This window comes from Athene noctua, chromosome 20 (assembly GCF_965140245.1).
Source record: "Athene noctua chromosome 20, bAthNoc1.hap1.1, whole genome shotgun sequence".
In the NCBI taxonomy this organism is placed as follows: Eukaryota; Metazoa; Chordata; class Aves; order Strigiformes; family Strigidae; genus Athene; species Athene noctua.
In genome coordinates this window covers 2370278-2383461 of record NC_134056.1, presented here as the reverse complement: position 1 = coordinate 2383461, position 13184 = coordinate 2370278, and the positions used below count along the sequence as shown (strand labels likewise).

The 13184-nt window shown below is 52.2% G+C and overlaps 1 protein-coding gene across 12 annotated transcripts in view; it reads left to right on the top strand.

The window, feature by feature from the left end:
• DAB2IP (DAB2 interacting protein) overlaps nt 1-13184 on the top strand; it is a 207365-nt gene that overhangs the window by 177783 nt on the left and 16398 nt on the right. For all 12 annotated transcript variants that reach the window (XM_074923654.1, XM_074923653.1, XM_074923656.1 and 9 more), the window contains 5 exons: nt 3233-3377; nt 5682-5826; nt 9581-9817; nt 11389-11590; nt 12222-12400. In XM_074923654.1, the coding sequence (XP_074779755.1) occupies nt 3233-3377; nt 5682-5826; nt 9581-9817; nt 11389-11590; nt 12222-12400 (908 nt within the window). The remainder of the gene's footprint in view (nt 1-3232; nt 3378-5681; nt 5827-9580; nt 9818-11388; nt 11591-12221; nt 12401-13184) is intronic.

The window sequence follows — 13184 nt, the reverse complement described above, 5'->3', positions numbered from 1 at the left end:
ATAAACACGGGAGCAAGCTTGAAGAACACTGCCACAGCCCTTAATTTTTACTGTAGACCTTTTCCTTCCCCTCTCGACTCCGATGTAATGAAATAAAGCATCTTATTTTCTTCCATTGCCAGGGGCCCTAACTGAAAACAACCCCCTGCTGATCTCTGCTGCTCAGAAACAGGGAGTTTTATTGGCTTTAGTTATTGCATTTTATTCAGAGCCTTGTATGTGGGTGAGTGAGGCCCCCGGAGGGATTCAACAAGTATTTGCATTCCATTTGTGTCTTCCGAGTGCTGGCTGCTGGCGTACTTAAGGCAGAGATACCAGACGTGTGATCCAGAACTGATGTGGCTTTCTTGTGACCAGGGAAGACAAAATCTGGAAGATGGCCCTGGGACAGAAATTGCAGGATGTCATGGGAACTGACCCACGGATGAGGCTCCTTTCCTGTGGCTAGCAGAGCTCCTCTGGGCTGCTGAGAGCGGTCTCTGCAGAGGAGCTCACTCAGGGACATTGGCTGTGGGTGTTTTGATCCCTGATGCATCTGGACACCAGTTTGTACAGCCTGGCAAGATGCCTCCTGCAGACTGGGGAAGCTGGACCTGCTGGGGATGGTGAGAAGCCCTGGATGCTGTTGGCTGTCCTGACTCTCGCCTCCATCCCCTGGTTACAAGGCCAGATTCTGCCACGTCACACCTCAGCTTTGGGTGCTGTGCTGTAATGGAGCTCTGGGATTTCAGCAGCTTTCCTCTCCGCTTTGGATTCAAGGGGTTGTTTTCTCAGCTGTCAAGCTGCAGGAGCTCCATAGGGCATAAGGACTGCAACAGAGGTTTTAGGGGGATCTTTTCAAGCTTTGTGTTGATTCCCACAGTGGAATTTTGCCTCATTTTAAATTTTAGTGAATTCTGTAGATCAGCTAAAATCATCAAAATTCCCATTATCGCTGGCTAAAACTTGCCCCCTGGCTTTCCACCGCTCAGCAGCCCTGGCTGGCAGTTGGGTGGCACATCACAGCTTGGCCCCACGTCCCGCGGCTCCCAGTCCTCGGCCGACCAGAGGAGGGGAAAAAGCAAACACTTGGCTAAGAGGAGCTGTAAAACTCAGTGTTCCTGAGATAATTAGTATGTTGGGAAAGTGACAGGAAAGAGAATCAAGCAAAGCCAAGGTCAGCGGCTGCTAATTAAGAATCAGCACCTTGTGTTAGTCTGAGCTGTGGCTTGGAATTGAAACGTACCCTGGGAGAGACCCAGGAAGATAAAGGTGATAGAGTTACCCCGATAGCAGCTAACGGGATTTGAGCAGGGGTTTAACGTTTCGTTCCAGTTTGGCTGATAAAAGGGGCAAAAGGAGAGAAAATAGTGGGGGGAGGCGTGTGCTTTGCTTCCAGGAGGGATTTTTGCCTGCAACTGCTGGAGCATTGCAGACATAGCAGGATCTGAGGAAGGGGATCTTCTGTCTAAAGAAATAATGGAAGTGACTTTTTTTTTAATTTTAGCAAAGCTACTTATTTGGCTTTTTTGAACGCTTTTCTGGGAAGGTCATGGCAGCGTGTCACCCCCAGTCACAGTCTTGTGGGAAGGTGGGAGGGATTGGGCTGTTGGGTGCTGCAGAGATGCCAGCCTTCCCCCCTCCTGTTCTCAGATGGGAGATGTACCTGTCTGCTGCCTGGATTTTCCTTTGTCTGGGACAGAAGCACAATAACGAAGGGCCTGGGGAATAAACTATTTGGGTCTGGAACAGGCTGCTGTTGGGTTCAGGTGGAGCTGTTTGTTGAACCTTGATTAAACTTCCATTGCGGGGACATCTGCATGAAAAATGAAATGGAGCCAAGTGCCTCCCTGGCCAGTCTCCGGCCAGCCGCTGGCAGGGGACGGGACCCGAGTGTCCCCTCTCCCCAGTCTGGGCTGGAGCAGGCTGGGGCACGGCCACGGTGCTTCGGGGGGCTCTGGGAGCTGCTTTTCACTTGGGGAGGGCAAGGACAGGACCTGGGTGTCTGCACAGCAGCTCTGGGGTGCTCCTGCTGCCAGGGATGGGGTTACATCTGGTATGGTCAAGACAAGTGAAGGAGAATTTCTTAGTGAAAGGTTATTACTAAGCAGATTGTTTTATTTAGAGGAAGGCAGTTATAAAAAGGTGCCCTTGGTTGTAGAAGTGAATTTGTATGTCAACATTTCTCCGTCTCCTGCATGAGGAAGCAGTCAGAGGTTTAATGCCTGTGATTTACAGGGTGCCAGCAGCCTGTTTGCCTTTGTCATCCAGGTGAGTGGTGCTGGGTGGGAGGAGGTCGACCCTTTCAGCACCCAGCGCAGCGAGGAGCTGGGCCGGGGCCCAGAGCTGCTTTTCCCATTAGCAGTGCAGATAGCAGAGCTGAATATATATCAGCATTAAAACCTGCCTGGCATTTCTCCTGCATTAACACTAGCTACAGCACACTAAATACTACACCACATAGTGGATTTTCAGCAGAATGCACGGGGAGCTACGTGACCCTCTCTGAGCGGCGAACGCTGTTGCTGAAGCAGAAGCGGAGCTGGGTCTGAAGTGCTGTTTTTCTTTTAGAATTTGGAATTCAGTAGCCTGGATTGATGCACGGGGCAGCTGTCAGCATGCGGTCTGCTCCTGCTCACCCCTTCATTGCTCTGCACAGAGGGTTATAAAATCGCACGGTACTTGGTTGTGTGCACATCAGACCAAAAACGTCCCCAAAATGTGTGCTGTTGCGGCGCTGTTTATTTCCATGAATACTAAGGAAATAGGACATTCGAGCATCTTGATGCATATTACAGGCTTGATTCTCAGCCATTAACTGTGGGGCACAGCTCATGATACCTGAGTATGCCCCTGTTTCGCAACCAGTGCAGTTAGACACCAGTGCAGCTGCATTTAACAGTGAAGTCGATATTTCACCTACAAAATGTGAGGCTGATACGAGGCCCAGCTGAAAACCAGCACTGATGGAGAGGCAAATGTGGTGCAGGTCTGGAATGAATCATTTTTTGGGGTGCAAAAGTTGTGACTCTCCAGACATTGATTTCTCCTCTCGGCTCTGTGAGGTTGGAGAAACAGGAGGAAAGGCAGGCTGGTGGCCACACAGCGTGCCCGCACAGGATCACCCGCGGCACCTCCGCTCCCTCTTGTGTCTTACGAAGGTGGGACCTCTCTGGAGAAGGGGAGGCTGCCTGCTCTGCCGGACAAAGCGTCTGTCAGTGCGTGGTGACCCACCATGGGCTTTGCTTTCCAGGATTTCTTGACTGACCTGATGATGTCTGAAGTTGATCGCTGTGGTGAGAATGAGCATCTCATTTTCAGGGAGAATACACTGGCCACCAAAGCAATCGAAGAATACCTGAAGCTGGTGGGGCAGAAATACTTGCAAGATGCCTTAGGTACGTACAGAGCATTGGCAAGTCTCACCCAGAGAGGTCCTCCCCGAAGCTGCAGGGTGCTCTGCGCGGTGGAGACCATCAGCTGAGCCCTGATAGCTGTGAGAGGCACCAGCGTTCACCTGCCTGGGGGTTTCTGTGGCAGCGGGGTCCGAGCCCGGGGCACAGCCGTGGCCGCAGCGGGCATCTCTCTGCTCCCAGGTGAAGGTCACCGCTGAGTTAGCGCTTTAATCTGCTTTCAGAGGAGGTAACAAATTGATATTTGAAGGCATTATGCTGCCTGCCAAGTCTCCTGTCTCGGCGCTGGCAGTGTCACGGAGGCTGATTGAATCCTTCCCCTGATTGCACCCCCCCGCCAGAGACGCTCCCCCGGCTCCTCGCAGCGCTCGTGAGTCAGATGAAATCTCCCAAGTTACAGTGATGAGAGTTGCCTCCCAGATCACGCTGGGAACCCTCCTGGTGGTTTTTTGTTTTTTGTTTTTTTAAAGTGCTGGCTATGTTTATGGCTCCAAAAATATTACTCTTGATGCAAATGAAAATAATTAGAGCTTCTACTTCTGGGCAGGTCAGGAAGGAGTTGGCTGTGTTGCTGTGTGCAGCCAGCACAGCGCGAGGATGGGGAGAGGCTGCCCTTGAAGCATTATGTCTGAACCTCAGCTGAAGGCGGCTAGATTGGATCCACAGCCTAGCAGGCGGATGAGCAGAGTTTCTGTTGAGGTGTTAATTTTTCAGTGTGTTGGGTTCCTACTAGTGGATTTGTGTAATTGCAGCAAGGAGCAAAGAAGCGTAAATACTTTATTAAGATAATAATGACAGCGTTGAGGATGGGGAGATCACTGAGCAAATTCACTCAAACCAACAGATAGCCTGCAAGAATAGGAAAAGGAATATTATTTATTTCTGCCTTGTAATGCTCTCTGGTTGAAGGGAAGTCTGTAAGTAGATTACCTCATAAGATTTCTAAAAAGCCAGGAGATTAATGAAGGCAGAGAATTTTGAAATATTCCTGTTTCAGGGCTCAATGCAAATGCTGCCAAGCCAGCTCCATCTAGTGCAGGAGGAGCCTGCAGTTCTTGCTCGCTGTTCGGGGCACTGATTCTGTGTAGACCTTTTATCAGTGAAATGATTCATCTGTGTGTCACAAGGTAACACAATACAGCATAGCGCTTTCCTTTAAACCATGGAGCACAAGCCAGTAATAGGGCCGGATAATAACAGCAGGCATCACCTGCAGGCAAGCAGAGAGGCTCCAGAGCCCCCGGCAGAGCTGAAAATACATTGGAGAGGCTCTCCGGTACGTAATTAAAATCTGTTTTGGCAATAGGGGAGGAATGCAGACTAGAGCGGGCAAAACGCAGGAGGATGGGAAAATCCAAGATGGTCAGGAATTAGGAGATGAGCAAACCAAGTGGAATTAAAAGAAAACCAAAGCAAACCTTTCTCCCTACCTAAACACTGCCTCTTAATCCCCGTTATCCATCCCCCAGTCTCCCCAGTCACTGCTCACTGGGACGGATGACTGCCCCCCCCCAGGTGGGCATGTGTTGAAGTGGTGGGCAGCACCCTCAGCCTGGGCAGGGGGTCCCTGCCAGGCACCCCGGGGTGAAAGGAGAGCAAGGAGCAGGCAAAGCAGGCCCATGGCATGAGCCTCCACAAGGGTGAGGAGCAGCCAGGCAGCAAACAGGAGTTCAGGGAAACGCAGAGCAATATTTTAATTTAATTTTGTGTGATGTTCAGCTCAAAATAAACCAAGTAAATTGTTTCTTTCCTTTAATTACCTATTTCTCCTGTGAATCACACTGGCTTGTCAGTGCCAGGGCACAGTCTGCAGTAGCAGGCCATCCTAGAAATAATTACAGAACTTGCCAGCATACTTCCTACTGGATTAGCCTGAGGGAGCGTCTCTGGAACTGGTGTAATGGGGGGTCGGGGCAGGCTGGGGAAGCGGGTGTTTTGGCAGTGGAGCTCTGATGCAACAGCCCATAGCCACAGAGGCAGAGCTGCCAACTGGGGAAGAGGGATGAAACGTGCTCCTTGGGAGCCCGGGTGCCTTCCTGCAGGCTGTGCTGTGGTGTTTTGTGAGCTCCCGAGGCAGTGCCGCCTGCTCCTGGGTCTGCTCGGAGATCCTGAGAGCTGGCTGGGGCACAGCCCGCCCCGGGAGCCAGCACCACTGCTCCCACACCCGGCTTCTGTCCAGCCAGTGTGATGGGCTGTAAGGGACCTGCTCGGGCGCTGGGGCTCAGGAACAGAATTGCTTGAAGTCTGTGTGTCTCATGTCTCTAAAACCCATCACCGACTGTTTTACAGGGGAATTTATCAAGGCACTGTACGAATCAGATGAAAATTGTGAGGTGGATCCCAGTAAGTGTTCATCTTCGGACCTTCCTGAACATCAGAGCAACCTGAAGATGTGCTGTGAGCTGGCCTTCTGCAAAATCATCAACTCCTACTGGTCAGTGTCCTGCGAGCATCGCTCCCCTCCACGTGCCCTCGGCCAGCGCAGGGTCGAGGGTGGCAGCGGTCCCTCTTCAGCCCCGGTACCTCCCTTAGCTGTGCTGACGGGCAGCCTGTGGAGAGCTGTGGAGGGAGAGCTGCCGGGGCCCAAAGGGAGCCCGCGTGGCCCGGGAGCAAGGGTGAGGGTGGCCGGGGGGTGAGACAGCGGGTCCTGCTCAGCCAGTTTGGAGTCTCTGCTCTGGGGGTGTGACGGCCTCACTGATTCTCCACGACGCTTGTGTTCAGGGGGTCCTGAAGGGTTATTGACACACAGACATGGGGACAGGGCAGTGGAGTCAAGAAACACAAAATGCCTTTGCCAGTGTGACCAGTTCAGAGAGGGCCTTGATGCCAACTCTGCATGAAAGTCTGGAATCTGGGTCTCGTAGCCGGGTAACGATTCAGTCTGGGTCAGACTGACAGACTCTGCCTCCCTCCCCAGAGCACCAGGTGAAGTTCTGAAACCCTCTCTGCAGCAGGCAGGGTCTGTGGCACTCCTCCTGCCTGCAAGGAAGCTGCGCTGACACAGGGAGCTTTTGTTGAGGCAGATGTTCTCTTGTTGCCGAGTGCTGGAGCCGGGAGGATGCTGCTGTTACTCCCGGGTTGCTGTTTGGCTCAGCATCCTGCTCTCCCCTGGGTTAACCCCTCCGTCTCCCAGCCCCAGGGTGCTGGCTGAGGTGGAGGTGGGGAGCCCATTGCCTCCTTGGCCCAAGGCCTGGTATGCAGTTTGAGGCATTTCCTAGTTGTTTGTTCTCAGGATAAAGGTTGGGACAGGCCCGAATATGCAAAATTGATTGGAGTAAAGTAGTATCTTCTTGTGGAGGTGGCTGCCAAGCATTGCTGTGCTCACGGTTTACCCGCTGCTCAGCCCTGGGTCTGTTACAGGTGTTGCCTGCAAAAGTGACCTGAAAGGGGGAAAAAATGGGCTTGTGATTCTCTTGGAGAAATAAAAATATTTTCTTTCTGTTTCTTGCTAACATACCCAGAGACTCTTGCCCTGATCATACAAGAGAATGATCATTTTTGCCTTGCTGGTTTTGCAGCCTTCCTGCTTAAAAGTCTGGGCTTAGTTTTTATTAATGCATTTAGTAGCAGCACTGTTGTTGCAAAACATCAACTAAGGATAATATTAGAGGAAGGCAGTCTTTGATAATAAGCATTTCTCGTTTTCTCTCCTATCCCAGCTGTTGTGTCGAGCTCTGAAAACTCATTATAGGTAATCTCCCAGGATACCAAGTTGTGCCCTCCTGCATCCTCAGGAAGGGAATTGTTCTTCCTGATACTGCTCAGGGAGAGAACAAGCAGCGAGAGGCTCACCAGACTTCCTCCTTCTGCCACAAATAAGCAACGGGCAGGTTTCTTTGGAGGTACCCTATACCTTAACCTGAGCCAGTTAATAACTCGGCCTCAGGAGTGGCGTTTACCTGCTGTCCCAGGAGGGATTCACTGCTTTTAGTCACCAGTGGATTATCATTGTTTGAATTATTGTCTTCCTGAAAATAACCAAAGCAGCACTAAAAGGCTGCTCTAAAAATAGTCTTGAAAAGTGACCTAAGGAAAGTCAAGAATGCACGGGAAGTTTGTTCCTCCAGGCCTGCCTTTCCAAGGAAGGCTGGAGCAGCTGAGCTGCTGCTCTGAGTGGTTCCCCCTCCGTCCTTTGTGCTCAGCGGTTCTTGGGGATTAATTGGGCTGATGAGTGTTTGGGATTGGCCAAGGTATCCTGACAGCTAACGATCGTGCTTTAAATAGAGTGCCAGAGTGTGCATGCTCATCTGCCGGAGAGAGTCAGAGAGAGGAAAGAGGTTTACAATAACTGAAAATTGTTATAATTATGACATAATTTGGACATCTGGAAAGTTTCAGTGTAAGCAGAATTTCAGCATGTGGAAGCTCGTTACAGGAAAGTTGGGTAATGAATTACGGGCCCGTTTGTCACATAAAGCCAGCTAACTGAATTCCATCCGCTGTTACACAATTAAACTTTTATGGTCTCCCAGCCTGTGAGAGTGAACAGCACTCGCGGGCTGTAGGCAGCCGGTACATACATTTTCAAGGGTTTACTTTCCAGTAACTGTACAACCTGTCCTGATCATTCAAGCCTTAAATTGCTTAAAGAATTCTCCTGTTTCTGGGCAAATACCATGAAGTAAAAGGGCTTTGTCCAATTGTGTGGATCAAGCCAAAGACAGAGCAGAATTTATCCAGCCAGCGACATTGGTTAATGTTATTTGTAAAGCACCCCGTAAAAGCTCATGAGTGTGTAAGTCTGAAGCCAGCAGGGAGCAGAAGCTGAACATGATGGCAGCGTGTGCCGAGCACTTCTGTGGGGTGTCACAGCCCCTGTCAGAAAGACAGAGAGAGACCTGGAGACCCAGAGCGCAGCGACAGGCACCTCCGTCTGCAGCGGGGCTGGGCTGGGCTGAGCCTGGGGAGGGAAGCGCATGGCGGGGTGGCCGCTGGCTGGGAGGAACAGCAGCACCCCCAGACCCGGGACGTGTGGCCGGGCAGTGCCGCTGGCAGGTGAATGAAATGAGGGGTGAGGGCTCTGCCTGCTGAGCCTGCCTGGCTCGGAGCCTCCCACCCGGTGCTGCTGGACGGTGGATGGTGTCTCTGGCCACGTGAGCCCACGGTCTCCTCCTCCTCCCAACTCGTGAGGCTCAGCCGCAGGGGAGCAGGCCAGTGGGAAGCCAGCTGACATGGCTTTGCTTCTCCCACATAGTCCCTGCAGCAAAACTGGGAAACTGTCCTCTGAAATGGCTGTGTGTTGAGGAGGTTTATGGCCTAAAATGGAGTCTGACCCCTCGTCGGTCTGCTTTTGTACATCCAGCTCTGTTGGTAAACAGCTCTGGTTTTGAAACAAAGACAGTGGTTGCTGCCCCAGGGCGAGTGGGGTCTGTACTGGGGACCCAGGGGACCGACACAGCGCAGTGGGACACATCGCCTGCCTGCTCCCGTGGGTGGGAGTATCCAGCTGAATAAATAACACATGCTGGGAACAGGATAAGGTGGGAGCAGGGAGCTGGGGAGGGCCGAGCAGAAACAGGCAGCAAGTTCTCCGGAGATAAGGGCTGCTGCAGCAAGTGTCTGCTGGCCCTGGGGGAATTCTGGTATCCAGGAAAGCCAGACTGAGGGCTGTGCAGTTACAAGGCTGGAGTAACTCCCGTGGGGCTCCGCGTTTGTACTAGTCGCAGTGGGAGTTGATCCAGGTGCTTGAACACGAGTATTACAATTTGCAGAGCCCTCCCTCCAGGCACCAGCTGTGCCGGTGACCCCGGTACTGTTGGTGTTTCTGCCGAGGGGTCCCATGGTGCTGTGTGGGCAGAGCTTCCCCTGGGTTGGAAGTGCCCCGTGACACAGCCAACTGGCTTGTGATGAGCTGCTTGTCACAGTGCGTTTCGTAGCTCTGTCTTCCCAGTCGTCTGGGGTTTTGACACCCAGCACAACCAGGAACGTTAGTCTGATGAAAACTGCTTTGCTTTTTCCAGTGCAGTTTAAGTCTCCTGACACTCTGCAAAAAAAAAAAAAAAGAAGAAGAGCCTGTGCCCGGTGTAGATCGTGGTGCTGCTGTGGGTCCGCAGGGCGAGAGGGTTCCACCCTTGTGCCGGTCTGGGTGTCGTACCCCACAGCTGATCCGTGCTTGGTGACTGCTCTCTGGCAGTTCGAACACCCTGGCCTTGAACTTGCCATCCCTGCATGTCCTTCTGTCATTTCAGTGTCTTCCCAAGGGAGCTCAAAGAAGTTTTTGCCTCATGGAGACAAGAATGCAGCAACCGAGGCCGCCCAGACATCAGCGAGCGACTGATCAGTGCCTCCCTGTTCCTCCGGTTCCTCTGCCCGGCCATCATGTCCCCGTCCCTCTTCAGTCTCCTGCAAGAGTACCCGGATGACCGCACTGCACGCACTTTGACCCTCATTGCCAAGGTCACCCAGAACCTCGCCAACTTCGCCAAGTAAGCCGGGGCGCAGGAGTGGGCGCGGGCAGGTCTGGAGAGGGGGAAGGAAACTGCGGGTGTGTGGGCAGAGCCCGGGCTCTGCCCTCAGGAATCCCACACTGGCCGCTCCTTCCCTCGATGGAAAGGGCCTGTTTGTTTCCTGTTGGCTTTTTCCCCCGGATCTCTGTGGGACCCATTCCCTCCCTGTCGGGTCCGGGAGATCCTTCCAGTTTCCAAAACAGGAGATGTTTTATGAGCAGGAAGAGAGGCTGCTTTGAGCCCCGTGACGAGCAGGCGGGGGGGCAGGAAGGCCCCGGCACAGGCAGGTGCTTCGTGCTGTGCAGGGCACGCTGGTGGCGGGGCAGCTCCTGCCTCCCCTCAGGGGCACCAGCAGGACCAGAACCCAAACAGCAGCAGTGGTGCGTGGAGCTCCGGAGCTGGCCCTTCCCTCCTGTGAGCTCTGAGACCTTCCCTGCTATCAAATGGCAGTTGTCTGAACTGGGAAGGTACAAAAAGAGAACGGGGACACTATCTATTTCTAACTAAGCCCATTGGTTCGATGGAAACAACGTGAGAGCGTTCCGAAAATCTTTCCACTGGCTGCAGCTCTGAGCTACTTATCCTGAGCTCTGATAACAAAGTGATGAGCTTTCCAAAACATGAATGGACAGTTTCTGTCTAAAGCTTCTTAGATTTAGAGACGAGCTTAGTACACACGCTCGCAGTCAGGAATGTGCATACACACACGCAGACGGAAGACATACAAGTGTGTTACACTAGATGACAGAAATTCTCTATATTCCTGACCAATCCCTAACTAAAGGGTTTTCAGATTTTCAGCAGTTTGCAGGAAAGTCTCTTTAACTAAGCTGACATTAGTCAAGCCAACGTGATCAAGCTGAGCTGCCCTGCAGATGGCACAGAGCCAAGCCTCTCCTCGTGGAATCGCTGGCACTGGCACAGCACCAACTGCTGCTGGTCCAGTTGACCCATGAGGCCCTCCCTGTTGTGCCCTAAATGAGACATCTAACCACGAGCGAAGACTGGGTGGAGGGCGTGAAGGGCAGGAGGAGGTTGCAGGAAGCCCGAGGGGACGAGCGGGCTGGCCCAGCTGCAGGTGTAGCTCTCCAGGGTGATCCCGGTTGTGCCGGGGCAGCAGTGGCCGGCGAAGAGCCAGGAGAGTGCAGGATTCCTGCCACCATCATTCACTGAGCGTCAGTCAGCTGACGGTGCTGGGTATTACAGTTCCTTTATTTCCAGTGACAGGTCCCATTTCTGGAGGCTGTGCCCTGAGGTGGCAGTGAGATACACTCCCTTACCAGGAACAGCTTTGTTTCTCGAGCTTTCCCCTTCATTTCTATGTGGAGATCCCATGCTGACGAGGGCTTAGCTGGATTAGGCTGGACTTAATTTTGGTTCCGTGATCAGTGAGGTGTACCGGGTGCCTGCTGGCAACCCAGGGACCCCAAAGGCTTTGAAGGTTCAGATGGAAGGCTCTGGCGTTCTCACCTGTGTATGTACCCACCCGTTCTGCTGACTGCACTTTTGTTTACAGGATTTAGCTGAAATTCGTATTGCTGTCTTGACAGGTTTGGCAGCAAAGAGGAATACATGTCCTTTATGAATCAGTTCCTGGAACACGAATGGACTAACATGCAGAGATTTCTCCTGGAGATTTCCAATCCCGAAACCATCTCAAACACAGCTGGATTTGAAGGCTACATCGACCTGGGCCGGGAACTGTCCACTTTGCACTCACTGCTCTGGGAAGTCATTTCCCAGCTGGAGCAGGTATCCGGGGGGATCCAGGGGCAGGCTCTGGGGGAGGCGCAGTGCTGGGCACACGTACCACACCTCCCCCCTCCCCGTGCCCAGCAGGTATCGGTCCGTTAGTGTAGCGGGGCGCAGCACAGCCGTTAGGAACCCTTAGCACCTCCCCAGCCTTTGCACAGCTGCAGAAGTATCTGATTCTTTACATCCTTCTTTGAGGGGGGTCAGTACAGCATTTTCCCTCCTCCAGTGTTTATATCATTGAGGGGTGAGGATAGAGGGGCAGATGGATGAGAAGGCAGAGCTGCTGAACCTGAAAAGACAGGATTTTGTCTGTCCCAGCAAATTCAAAAGGTTTCTTTTTAATTAAAAGGATTTTTGTCCAGAGACCTGGACCAGGATTGGCTATAGCTGTCGTCTTCTATATCTGAACTTTGTTAATCACTCCTTCCCCTGCCGCACAGCAGCAAATGGTTTCTAAAGCCACATGTTCTGGGACATCCCATAGCCTCAGCAGTGGGGGTAAATGGCGGAGAAAATGAACGTAGTTAATGGGATTCGCCGAAGAGGCTGTCCAGCAACTGGCAAAACCCACAGTTCTCTAGCAGAAATACAAGGTGTTGGTAGTAATTCTGCTCTCCTTTCTGCCCAGGGCACTGCAACAAAACTCGGGCCTCTGCCTCGGATCCTGAGGGATGTCAACTCGGCGCTGAGTAACCCGGCCTGCGTGCAGGTCTCGGTCACGGCCGATCACTCCGCATCCACGCCCAATGCTGGCAACAGCATCTCTGTGGGGCTTCAGAAAATGGTGATAGAGAATGACTTATCTGGGTAAGAGCATAAAAGATGGCCTGGCCACAGACCAGGGAAATACTGAATATTCATCTGCTGCCAAAACCTGAGCACCTGCAGGGACAGGCAGGACAGGGTGTAGTGTGGAGTTGCCTGATCCACTGACTGCGCTTCCGATGGCAGAACTGATAGTGGCTGTGGTTCTGCTCTGAATCCAGACAAAGCCCTGGGCAGTGGGCAAGCACAGGGCTCCGTCCTGCCTCCCTGAGAACTAAAACTGGGGATATGGTCGGGGAAGTCAGGAACGTGGCGGTTCTGTCGAGATGTGGCTGCAGAAGCAAGGTGTTAACCTTTGAGGGCCTGTTGGGGCTCACCTCCAAGGGATGGGTATCGCCATTAAGCTCATTAGGTCTCTGAGTATGCAAGATTTATAGGATTCACTGAGATCCAAATCTGGACATTTCTCTAGTAGTTGCCAAGGTGTAGAGGCCTAACAATGAATTCCAGTCTACTTTGTCCAGTTTTTATAACACGGGGTGTTTTTAATGATGAGCAGTGATTCATAGACACAGTCACCTAACGTTCTATTTGGCCTAATTACGTGAGGCGTTTCATTCATGTGGAAGATGACTGTTGCAGACCTATAATGTTTCTGTTTGTGGAAAATGAAATGGAGCCCGCACAAATTGAAAGACTGCGCTAGTATAATAGTTTGTAAGTGGAAACTACATAATATTTAACAGTTTAATTAGGAATGAAAGGCAAGCAATGGTGCTGGACTTGCTCTAATCAGAGCTTTCATCTCTAATGCTTCCCAGCGTGA